Below are 12,718 nucleotides of genomic sequence, written 5' to 3'. Positions count from 1 at the left end.
GACTCAGACAAACGCTGTTTCAGGGTGTGTGTGTGTGTGTGTGTGTGTGGCAGCATCAGCAGTAGAGTCAATCAGCTGAGTCAGCTGCTTCAAACAATCACCAGAGCTGCTACGTGGCTTTCTCGTCATCATCTCCACTACTTATTACAGGAATAGTCACTTTGGGCTGAACCAAGAGCAGCGGCAGGAGAAAAGCTTTAATCGCACCAAAAAAAAGATGCGAGCTGAGCTTGGCAGGACATGACTCAAACTCGTTCGACCAGAATGAAGCTGATGTCACTTTAAGCCTGAATCAGTTTCAACCAGACACTATTCAACATCCGTGCGCACGCATGTAGAGGAGTCGGCATCATGTGTGCGTCTTTCAGTCAAAACACATGGTATAACTTGGTGTAACGTTGGAAACTAAAACCAAACTGTCAGCGACACGCGACGTGCACACACACACACACACACACACACTGAAACGCTTGCAGACACACACCGACACACACACCTTAAGAAAAATATATAAATTTCAAGTCAGGAGCATGAGCAAACTTTTTTTTAATTTGTTTTTGAAATATATATTTTTTTTTTTTCATATTTGCATGGTGATAAATGATGAAATGTGAGGTTTATTTTGGTTTATGAGTTCAAACAGTTCAGTTTGTAAGAAGAGAAAAATATATTAGTTAAAATTTAAATGAAAGAAAAAGAATCTGTATTTTGACAAAAACAAATATGACTTCTATGTAATCAAATTGAAAGGAGTAAAGTGCATTATCACATCTCAGTTTTTGATTTGATTTTTTATTAGATTTTTTAAATCGGGATTTGAATGAAATGGTTGGTTGAGTGTATCCTTACACCCCTTGTTCTGACTGTTTTATAATTCAGTGTTGCTGCTGTGATAAAGAGTGACCTTTGGCTTTGTTCGCTGTAATAAATGGACCGTAGACAACTGGAGAGGAGGGCTTTTATTCTTTATTCTGTCAAATTTTATCTGTTCATCTGTTGCTGCCGACCTCTTTGTGTTCTGTGCTGTTCCTTTTACTGCCCTCCCTCCCTCCCTCCCTCCGTCTTTGTCATCTTTATTTAATGTCTTAGTTGTAGATTTTTCCTGCCACTGAGTCCCTTTGCACATCAATGCTAACGTCCCAGAGCTCTCTCTGTGATTGTCTTTTCCACTTCTCTGGTTTCTTTGTGTTGTGCAGCCTGATCTGTACCTCCTCTTTAGATGGTCATCATTCTTCTATTGTGCAGGAGGAGATGAGACCGGATCAGACTCACTGTTACTGATGTGACTGCTCCACAGGCTGCCGTGTGTCATGGTCGTTTCACGTAGTCGTGTGCACAGCGTGTTCGTACCCATAGGAACACTGATTTAAGGTCATGTCGACGTGTAACATCGTGTTGTCTTCTTTCAGCCACTTTCACTCTTTGACTTGTTCGTCTTCATTCCTGCAACTACAACTCTAGTCTAGTGCCTCCCATGTTTCATCTAGAAATTTCTCAAAATCCTTTTTGGAGTTTAGACACTTTACACGTTTCTGTTTTGTTTCCGTTTCATCACATTTCCTCGTTTGGATGACTTTACTGGACTATTAAACTTCCAGAAATCATACCAAACATGTTAAACAGTGTTAACAGTAGGGTTGTAACAAAATGTTCAACTCAGGATACGATATGAAATATAATAGAGGGCTCACAATACAAAATACTCACCATACGATATAAAAAATTACAAAAATTGAGTATGTGTAACAAATCTGTGTTGATGAAAAATAATTGGAGACAGTTTTTGGCAGGGTTTTGCTTCACAAATATATAATGAAAACAAACATACCAGTCTAACTGTTTTTATTATTATTTCTTGGATAACTGGGATTGTTTATACGCCTTCTTTGGCCCTCCGTCCCCCTCTCTCCCCCGTAGCGGCAACAGAAGGGGCGAGCGAGGCGCCTACAAGACGCTGCACGCGCCCGCCCCCAATCCTTTTCTCCACCCCAAATGCTGGACCCTCACCCCCGACCTCTGCTCATGTGCTTTGTTCTCGAGTTTTGACGTGACTTTTTTTTTTTGTACGCTGAGGAGGTTTTTCCTAGTTCTACACTGCTTTTCAAAGGGAACTCAGTTTAGGACCTACCTTTTTCCACCTCTCCATTCCTATTGTTTTCCCATCTAAACATGTTACGGGGCGCTGCCTTAACGGCGACCCATAGTTCTCTCCGTTCCTGTGCTCCTAATATGCACAAAATTAAACTTAAATTTGAGTTTGTGCACAATGGAATCATATTTATTTATTTATACATTATATATATTTATGATTCAGTCATGTATCAAAATCTATTTCAATTGGTAAACTTTGCTTCTCATGTCAAATATTGTTAGGCGATGAATTGAGATGAATCAATGTTAATTAATTACAAAGCCACTAATTAATTAGATAAATTATTTTAATCTAGTCCCACCTCTAGTTTAAATGTGTGATATTGTTTATTCTGAGGCCCTTTGACTCCTTTTTATGATGATTATTCTAGAACTTCTTTAATCTTCATGTCATGTGTGGTACTCATTAATAAAATCATGGCTGCTGACACATTCTACATCCCAAACATGTTTGTTGATATTCGTGTATTGTTAATCCTCAGTCGATGGAGTATTAATTAAAATACATGCATACATTTTTAATGAATGCCTTTGAGTCAGAGTAGCATAATAAGAAATACAAACACGTAACTTGTGCCAGGTTCTTGCACCAAAGGTAATTAGAGATGTTAGAGGACGAGCCACTTTCCACAAGCCACTCTTCACCAGTTTGACTGTTTACGAGGAAGAGGAAGAGCTAATTAGCATGACAAGTAGCGTTTGCAGTGATTGGTCAAAGCCCAGGAGTGGCTTGTCATTACATTCTTTCAGCTTCTTCAAACACTTTTGTTTCCCCAAAGAAGGGTTTTGCGGGGTTATTTGGCAGGTGTGCCTCTACTCATACCTGATTGTCAGGTTTGAGTTTGGTTATGAAAGAAAGAAAAACCCAGTGGGAGTTTTACTCTGTGAAAGTTTGTGCGCTGAGCTGATTCTGAAGGGTCAGGAAGGGGAGGAGGAAGGGGAGGGTCATCTCAAAGCAATGCAAAAGACTCAGTGTGTGCATGTACTATGGACCAAAACTCATATCTTGATATTTATTCTCAAAATGGCGATATACGATGTGACTCTCAATATTTTTAAATCAATAAAGTCTTACCAGAAAGACAATTCTGGGTTAAATAAAATGTACATTTACACATGCACATTTATTAACAAACAGCTGCACAATATGTGACACTTTTAGCTTGTTTTCCTAGAGGTGACAGCACATGTTCTGTAGTGTGGCTTGTTTGGTATTTAAATAGAAAATAACCATAAAATAAAATAAAAAATATTGATATAGGTGTTATTGTAAATTTCAGTATCCTCAAAATACAGATATCATGAATCTAGATATATTGCCCAGGCCTAGCATGTACTATATTACGTGCACACTGACTTAAGGCTCAAACGTACTCAGGCAGAAACCCACAAAGCGAAGTCCGAGTGGCGTCCAACAGGCCAATTAAATGCAAAACTCAGATTTTACGACTGCGCCGACTTTTCCGTGTAGTTGGTGTCACACAAAACACTGCCCTGCATTGTATCGACCCACATTAAATGTAACACCGACCTGGTGAAACAGAGCAGGAGAGATGAACACGAGCTTAGAGGAGAGCTACGACAGTAGCGACACCTTTAAAACACGTCCCAGGAGTACAAGGACTACAGAGAAGCGCTAAGAATCATGGGACATGTAGGATTTTAATGGAAACTACTACGCAGTGGTGCACCCAAGTATGTATGCTCTGAGGAGAGCAGACAGTCCGCCCGAGTATGTTTGAACCTTTACGTTGGAGATTGAGCCTCTGATAAGGGTCATTCTGTCATCTCACAAATGACCCACACACTTCAGTCTCATTCTAAAATTTTTACCAATTGTTCCGTGATTATTCAATAGGCACACAGTAAATGTTTTGTTTGATCAGATCAATATTTATTCAGATATGGTCAATTTAGTAAAGGGGGTTTTTAGTGGATTTTCACTCGTCCTTATTTTTCTTCCATTTTCATCTTTCAATATCTCAGGAACTACATCACATAGGAAAGTGAAATGTGGTACATTAATACAGCTCCACCTACTCTCTCAGAATATATAAAAAGATCTGCTTTACATCTTATCTGCATTGTGGACATGCCAGCTCCTCAAAATCTGGAGCATGTTTGGGCCTTCAGTAAACAGCTCCCTGTAATTTGAAATTTAAAAACATTCTTGTTTTTTACTTTTTCATTGGAAAAAAAGTGATCTCTGTTTTAATTTATAGTAAAAATGTTACTCTTTCTCAGGATATAAAAAATAATTTTCTTTTTACGACTTCTTCATTTTTATTTTGGACCCCAACTTTAGGTTATTTCACCACTCGCCAATATTAAAAATTCTTTATATATCTCTGTGTCTTATAATCAATTGTTGTTTATTAGTTTTTGAAAAGTATTCATGCAATAACAAATAAAAAAATGTACAGTGTGCCAATTGAATTATTAAGGAACAATTGGTAAAAATGTATGAATGTTTTGAGACCACAGTGCGTGGGATGTCCTGAAAATGTATTGAAATGACATGGAATGACCCCATATGTTTTTGTATTCTTGTCATATTTAAATGTTTTTATTTCTTTTTAGTTTGTAAAGTTTAGTTTTTTTATTAGATGTTATTCATGGTTCATGATACCACTCTGATTTCAAACACGGCTGTGTGACTTCTCCAGGATATTGTGTTTATTTCACCTCACAGAGAAATAAATGAGTGTGCAGCCTGCAAACAAATAAAGCGGCACCAGTCACACATCCATCCTGTTTGTGGTTTCCTTGTGCATTACTGTCAGGTATTATTTATTTGCTGTGTTTTCCAGCCCATGATGAATGACAGCAGGAACGTACACTTAATCATGCTCTCAAGAGCAGGTGTCCTGCTCGATGTTTATACTTTGTTATGAGGAAAACAAGCCTTGTAAAGCCAAAAAGAACGAGGACACTCCTGATAAACTCCCTCTGTTGAGACAGAGAATGATTTTAAAAAGAACTTGAATCAAACTGCGGCGTTGGCGGCTCCCAAAGTAACTGCACAGAATAACTCCAAAAACACACAAACTAACAAAAACAGGTCGAATAACTCCAAAAACACACAAATTAACAACAAAAACAAGTCGAATGACTCCAAAAACACACAAATTAACAACAAAAACAAGTCGAATGACTCCAAAAACACACAAATTAACAACAAAAACAAGTCGAATAACTCCAAAAACACACAAATTAACAACAAAAACAGGTCGAATGACTCCAAAAACACACAAATCACCCAAGACAACAATGAAAACATTTTAAATAACTCACAAACACACAAAACGGCAACAAAACTGCAACAAAAACACATGACTCCAAAAACATAACAAAAATATACAAATTTTTGAACAAAACACAAAATGACAAAAAGATGAAATTATAATATGATATGATATAATTTAGATATAATTTATCTATGTTTGAACAAAAAACATTGAAATATAGAGGATAGTACAATACACAATAAAAAGACCAAAATGTACTCCATAAACCAGTGGTTCCCAAATAGTTGGGGGCGCCCCCTAGGAGGGGGTGGACCTAATGACTCCTCCCTTTTTATTACTTTATTTATTGCTGTTCTAAAATATGGGATTGCACATATTTCTTTTAATGAGTTTTGAAGAAAAAGCACAAGTTTTACCTTTTTCAATAAAAGTTACATTTTTGAACCTTTGTGTTCTTCAAAAACGCAAATTTGATCCACCGCCATAAACACACAAAACGACAACACAAAAACACAAAATGGGAAAAAGAAACATACAAAATGATGGAGAATTGTGCAAAACATGAAGAAAACCACGCAAAACGGCAACAGATACACACAAAAACAGAAAATAGCAAATTATACATTTCGACTTACAACACACAAAATAAACAAAACCGAAATGTCAGAAAAATACACAAAGACCTAAGAAAACATACAGATGGACAACATAAAATAGGTACAAAAAAACAGGGAAATGTGCAAAACATAAACTAAATGACAAGAAATTTGCACAAAAACCACCCCAAAAACGCAAAATGACAAAATATACAAATTGATTTGCAACACAAAAAATATCAAACAAAACCAAAATGTCAGAAAAATACGCAAAGAACTAAAAAGAGTCACTGAAGAACAACAAAAGTACACCAAATAACTGTAAAATGACCACAATAACACACAAAGCCTTTGTTCTTTCCTGTGTTAAAGCTCGGTTTGGTCATTATTCTTAACGCTGACGTTAATGTTGATAATGTGGCCCTCAGATCAAATATTTTTTTGGCCCCTACTGTGATAATAGTTGCGCATCTTTGACTTACAGTGTGTTTTGTGATGCTGATGAAGCTGATTGTTGATTTTTTTTTTTAGACATAGATTAAATGATTATTGGATATAAAGACATATAACATATAATCATGCCATTATTATTATTTTTTTTTACTGTTTTCTTATTTGAAACATTCGACTTCACAAAACTTGGTGTTTTTGGAAGGGGGCGGGGCTAAATGCACAGCTTGTTTGTGGATGTATGTGTGTTTTTCTCATTGCTCCGAGGATTTTTGTAGAAGATACATTTCAGTATTTGGTCCATTAAATATTGATACTGAGTGTTATCTTTACTCACTGTTTGCTCTGAAGACCTGGACGTACGCAAAGCACCTTGTGTACCTTCAAAGGTCAAACACTGCTATACGTCCTGTTTGGGACTTTCACACACCATTAGCTAATGTGCTAACGTGCACTAAGAGCCTCTATATCTAAACACTGGCGCTTTTGTGCTGAAGAATAAATATTTACAGTATTTGAACATCAATACAGACTTTCTTAAATTCCAAGAATTCAAACTGAAGGTTCATTCCTGGTTTTTCAGTGTTTTCCCTGAATATTTTACCTTAGTTGTCAGATAGACTGGGTGGAAGTGGAGGGTTGATTCTGATGATGTGGAGGATCCTCCTGTGTGGGTTATTACCATAACAATGGGCTGTTGATCGCACCCGGATGAATATTTAACAGCTTCTTTCCACCTCTGTTCTACCTGTTTTTATTCCTTTATTTCGGACGTTCTTCACCTTAAAGGAACATCCATGTTACGGCTGGTGCCTCCTGGCCTCTCAGCCTGCCCTTCCTCTCCCCTCCTAACACACCTGGCTCACATCAGTAATGAGGTAGGAGAGGGAGGAGGAGATTTCTGGTAGTCCTGTTTTCGTGTTCCTGTAATGTAGTGTTTTGTATGTTTTTGTAGTTTAGAGGGTGGACGCTGGGACGACGGCCCTGTATAGGGTTGGCCCAGTGTCCTCCCTACTTTTGTTCAGTTTGGCCAGGGTCTCCAGTCCCTTTTAGTTTGTTCTGTTGGTACTTTTATAATTTTGTTAATAAATACTTTTGATAACCTTTGATTTCTTTTTGGTGTCCTATTTATGTTGCGGCCCCTGAAGCCTTGATATCACATCCTAGAGGGGGTCGTAACAATCCAACACCCTTTAGATTGAGAAACATCTGGGCCACTTCATTGCTCTGCATCAATTGATTGAAAAACACCAAGCAGATGTTCCTCAGTTTCACACAAAGCAGATGTTTTGTAATAAATGCATCATCTGTTTTCACAATAGATTTTACCTCAAGTGACGCTAAACTGTGTTCAGGTCTCTAGCATCACCTAGGTAGCGGTGCGATGGAATCCAATAGAGGTTTTTACATGCACATCTGATGTACAGAATGTGTGTATATATATATATATATATATATATATATATATATATATATATATATATATATATATATATATATGCTGTATATAAACGGGTATTTGGGATATATCGTGTCAGACATGGATGATTTTCTCACAGTGGTGAGCAGAAAAATATGATTGAGGGCCACAATGTCATCTTTTTGTAAAGTATTGTTATGGTTTTCTTTTCTTTTTCAGTTTTGTCCTCTTGCACATTTTTATTGTCCTTGTGTAATTTTTTGTTGGGTTTTTTTTTTTTCGTCCTTTTGCATGTTTATGTATTTTTGTTCTGTGAAAAAATCTACTACTGCTCATAAGTGCTAACAGCGTGCCACTGGCTCTTTGCTCCCACGAGCTTTAGCTTTAGCATTAGCTTGATTGCTAGCTTCAAATGCTGCATACTCAGTGGTGTGGTGGGTTCTTAAATGGCTAATGAGGTTTATTGTAACGTTTTGTTTGCAGGTCCACCATGACTTACTTCCGCATTACACAAATAACAAATTGCCATCCTATGTTCTCTTTTTTTGTGTAAAAACTGCTTAACTGTTGACATGCTAGGCTAACTGTGGTGTGGGTGACTGTTGTTGTTGACCCGTGTAGAAGATCATCTCTGTTTGTTTTAAGAACCTCAACTACATTGTATTTGAGGTTTATTTTCCCAAACTCGTGTGTTTTCTGGAGTTTTATCCTGAGTCATTTTCAGGCCCCGTCCACACATCGACGGGTTGTAGTCTAAACGGTCAAGTTTTTTATTGTTTACGCCTTGCGTCCACACGGCAACAACGATTTGGAAGTCGAATACGATAAATTCTGAAAACTGGTCCCATAGTGGGAAAGTCTGTGCAGACGGCGTATACAAATATTATGCAAATGATGGCAACATGTCCCTACCTCTCTCTTAACCGGCATGCGCGACCCACCACCACGACCACCACCAGCACCACCACAACCACAACCACGGCAACAACGCAGCAGCTCTACCTTCTCGTGGTCCACAACCAAATCTTCTGTCATGACTTTGTCTCCATCTTCTACTTTTTTTTGGTATGTCCTGGTTTTTTGTAACATGAGTTTTATGCTTATCGTCAGGTGTCTTCCTCTTCTTCTTCTGTGTGAATGCCACAAGGCCTCAAAAATGTTCATCTTGTCTTCTAACTACTGTAGAAGTGTTTTTTTTTTTTTTTTTAGACATTAAGTGTAAGAGTAGATGCCTTTTTGCTTGACAGTTTCAGCGATGTCTCTCGCCTTCCTCAGAAGCGTCCCACTGAGGAAGGCGAGAGACATCGCCGAAACATCTACTCTAACACTTAATGTCTGAAAACAAAAACAAAAAAACGTCTAAAGGGGTGTTGCTGTCCTCCACTGGTCATTATTTTAACGACTAGATCCTCCTCCTACTGTGGTGCAGCAACTGCAGCACAGCCTTAAAAATCATCTGGTGGTTCTCTTTATGACCAAATACAGAAAAAAAATAGATAAAACCTCCATTCCTAATCCAGACATGCTTACAAATAGATGTTGCCTTCCTCCTGATGTCTTCTTCCCTGTTTCGGTGTATTTCTGTGGCATTGTTACAGCGCCACGTAGAGGCCAGGTATGCGTACAACAACGTTTTCCGCCTTTTTGTGTGGACGCACACATAATTACCAGTTTCAGGGGAAACGGGCTGTTTTTTGGCACCTTCATGCATATGCAGGCGTAGACGTAAACACACGCTGAAGTGTGGTTATCACAGCAGCAGGAGAGTAAATCATTATTTGTTACTTGCTTCTCCTCCTCACCTCTTCTGACCACAGGACTAGTCCATTTAAGATGATAGTCCATTGTTTTGTGCAACCGCTACGTCGCATTGGGTCACAAACACATCAGATCATCCCATAAAGGTGATATGAGGTGGTATAACGCCTGATAAAAGTGAAACTGATTGTGAGCGCTCATGCTGCACTTCAGATTATCTTTAAACTGAACGTAAAGATAGTAACTGTAATATCAACCTGCCTTCGCTATGTTTGTTTAACCTGTTAGTTAGTCTGAGGGAGGAACTCACATTCTTATGTAGGGGAGGAGGAGCCAGGATTGTCAGGAGGTCGGGATGTAACAATTAGTCGTATGGCAGTTAAAAATCAATTCATAGGTATCACAGTTCACATCGATCTTTTTTTAAACAGCAGAGGGCGCTATATATTTATCCTTCTCTTCCAAAAGTGTAGGCAGCGGGCGGAATCTGCTACTTCCGCCTTCTATTCTTAAACATGTTCATAAATGATTCCTTACCCCTTTAGCACTGAAAGAATATCTGTAAAATTACGTGAATATCTGTAAAAGTCACGTTTTTCTATTAGCTCTGTCAAGTAGCATAGCATCTCTTCTTCACTGCTAGGCTAGCTGCATGCCAACCGACCACTGGGTTACCAGCACCCTCTGCTGGTCCAAACAAATATCAGACGTAAATACAGTGCAGACTGTTTTTTTTTGTTTTTTTTAAAGTCCAATTGTTAAGGCACAAAATACCTTTTCAGTTGCACTTTTAAAAAGAAAAGGAACTATTATGTAGTTTTGCATTGTTTACTATAGAACCAGAATTTAAATTAATAGGCTTCTTCTTCATTTGTATTATTCCTTTATTTATTTCATTCAAGATTTATTTTTAGTTAAATTGCATTGTTTTGAATAGTTTATCAAGGAATTCTTTTGACAATGAAATATAAAAGGAAAATACTACAGTATTTTCTAGTTTTTTTTCCCCAAAAAAATAAAAGAATATTTTTCAGCCATCATTTGTGTGCTGTCCCATTTTGTAAAATAAATCGTGAGAGAATTGTATCGTGAACCCAGTATCGTGAATCGAATCGTATCGGGAGTTGAGTTAATCATTACATCCCTATCAGGAGGAGAAGTTTCCTTGTTATGACGTCAAAACATGAAAAACGTTTTACAAAATGTGGAAAAGATCGGTTCCATGTGCAAGGATCAGCCGATCAGCGCCGATCGAACAGTTCAAATCCAAAAAGTTTCTACTCACTTCTCACACTTTCTACACGTCTGTGTGAGGGAGCAAAGATTAGCAGTTATTTTTCTGGAAACAAATTGAAAATCCTCCAAATCCCTTGTTTTCCTCCCTCGGCGTTTTCTCTGAGACACTTCTTTCCTGTGATGGAGTTATTACTTTAATTTCTCCCTGTTCCCTGTGCTGTTGCAGTTGGCCCTGGAAGACCCGGTGCACAGCGTGTCTCTGCAGCAGTACGTCTACGAGAAGCTGAAGGCTCAGCAGGCCCTGCTGGGGGACCAGGGCTTTGGGGTCCTGATGGAGAGCGTGGACACGGAGCTGGTCCGACAGCTCCAGGAGTTCCTCCAGGTCACCTGATCTGCACCTGTACTCATCACACACACACATACACCCCCACCCACAGACCTACTCCCCCACCATCAGTCAATGCCTTATCTACAGTATATTTTGCCTTCAGAACTCTGCTCAGCTTACAACAGCAACCCGTGTTTCACCTTTTCACATATTTTTGAATCATGAAGTGATGCGTGTGAGTGTTTACGAGATGATGGAGTTTGTATTTACCTTCACACACTAAGACGAAAGAGCTGAAGCACAGTGTGTTAAAACATGGGTGAATTCTAAGTGGGCAGGAAGCTCCGCCTGTTTTTCTACGGAGGAGGAGGAGGAGGTGTAGTGACCTCACCGACCCTGAAGGACCTACAGCTGTGTTTACATCTATCGATTCTAAAGAGAGGTAAAAAAACAACTACAGAAATGTAATTTTGTATGTATATAAATATCAGACGATGTGTTTTAATGTTGCTTTGTTTTTACGTGAACATTGATTGAACGTGTGGAGGTCAAGATGAGGTCGACTACTGAGGAAAACTGAAAAGCGTTTCTTTTTCAGTCGTTTTTGAGGGAGTTTCTTTATCCTTTTTTGTTTTTTTAAGAAAAAAAAAAGTTAGATTTGTAAGAGTGCTGAATCACATTTCAATGTAAATACATACTGCTGCTAACAGATGTGACGGAGCACTTTAGGAACCAAAAAACCCTTTGACTTTCATGTTGTTTTTGTCCCTTTAATCCGCTCACATTGGTGGATGGTTTCCGTGGGCTCATTCATGGCTGACGAAAGAACCTTTTCGATCTTTTTTGGGGCTTTTATTTTGTCTCATTTGAAGTCAAATCGTCCAGTTTTCTAAGTTCTCGTTTTATCCAACTCATTCGATTGATCTTTAGTGAGATCGGCAGATTCCGGGGGGGAATCAAAAAGCTCTGAAAAATGTCATTTGGTAAAAGCTTGACATGTGAACAGCCTAAAAACATCTGTAGCTTTGAAACATCCTGGCGCTGCTTTCATCATCCGTTCTCTGTTTTGTGAATCGATACTGATTTGTCACTCCCATTAGTTTGGTCGACACATTTGATGATGAGGAGAAGCTTTGAGTAGCAGTCACATCTACAACCTCACCTCTCCTATAAAGATATAAAGACAACACTTTAGTTTCACTGACGGACTTTCAGGGCTTTTGTGCCTGGTTTTCTTCTCATCTCTGTTGCTTTTTATCTCCAAAAGCCTTCAATAAACTGCAGTTATCCACCAGAAACGTTGCCTGTGCATATTTCAAAATGATTCTTCTGCTTTGTGATTCAGTTGATTGTGTTTGATGATCTCTGACAGCGACTTTTAAAAAGTGTTGGAGTACGTGGTAGCAGCAGTGCTCTGCCTGTGGGTCGGACTCGGCTGGCATTTGGAGAAAAGGTGAAAGGTCGCCATGTGGCGGTAAGTGTTGGACGTAATCGTGTGGAAGATGAAGGTGGAGAGTAGTGGTTGATGGGT

The 12,718-nt window shown here is 38.6% G+C and overlaps 1 protein-coding gene across 1 annotated transcript in view; it reads left to right on the top strand.

Annotated features, from left to right (window-relative positions):
* Positions 1–12,485, top strand: part of ipo11 (importin 11) — a 147,587-nt gene extending 135,102 nt beyond the window's left edge. The window contains exon 30 of the mRNA XM_028458673.1: positions 11,086–12,485. Coding sequence (XP_028314474.1) covers positions 11,086–11,250 — 165 coding nt within the window. The 3' untranslated portion in view covers positions 11,251–12,485. The remainder of the gene's footprint in view (positions 1–11,085) is intronic.
* The last annotated feature ends 233 nt before the right edge of the window (positions 12,486–12,718 follow it).

This window comes from Gouania willdenowi, chromosome 9 (assembly GCF_900634775.1).
Source record: "Gouania willdenowi chromosome 9, fGouWil2.1, whole genome shotgun sequence".
Classification (NCBI taxonomy): domain Eukaryota; kingdom Metazoa; phylum Chordata; class Actinopteri; order Blenniiformes; family Gobiesocidae; genus Gouania; species Gouania willdenowi.
This window is presented reverse-complemented; position numbering and strand designations above follow the sequence as displayed.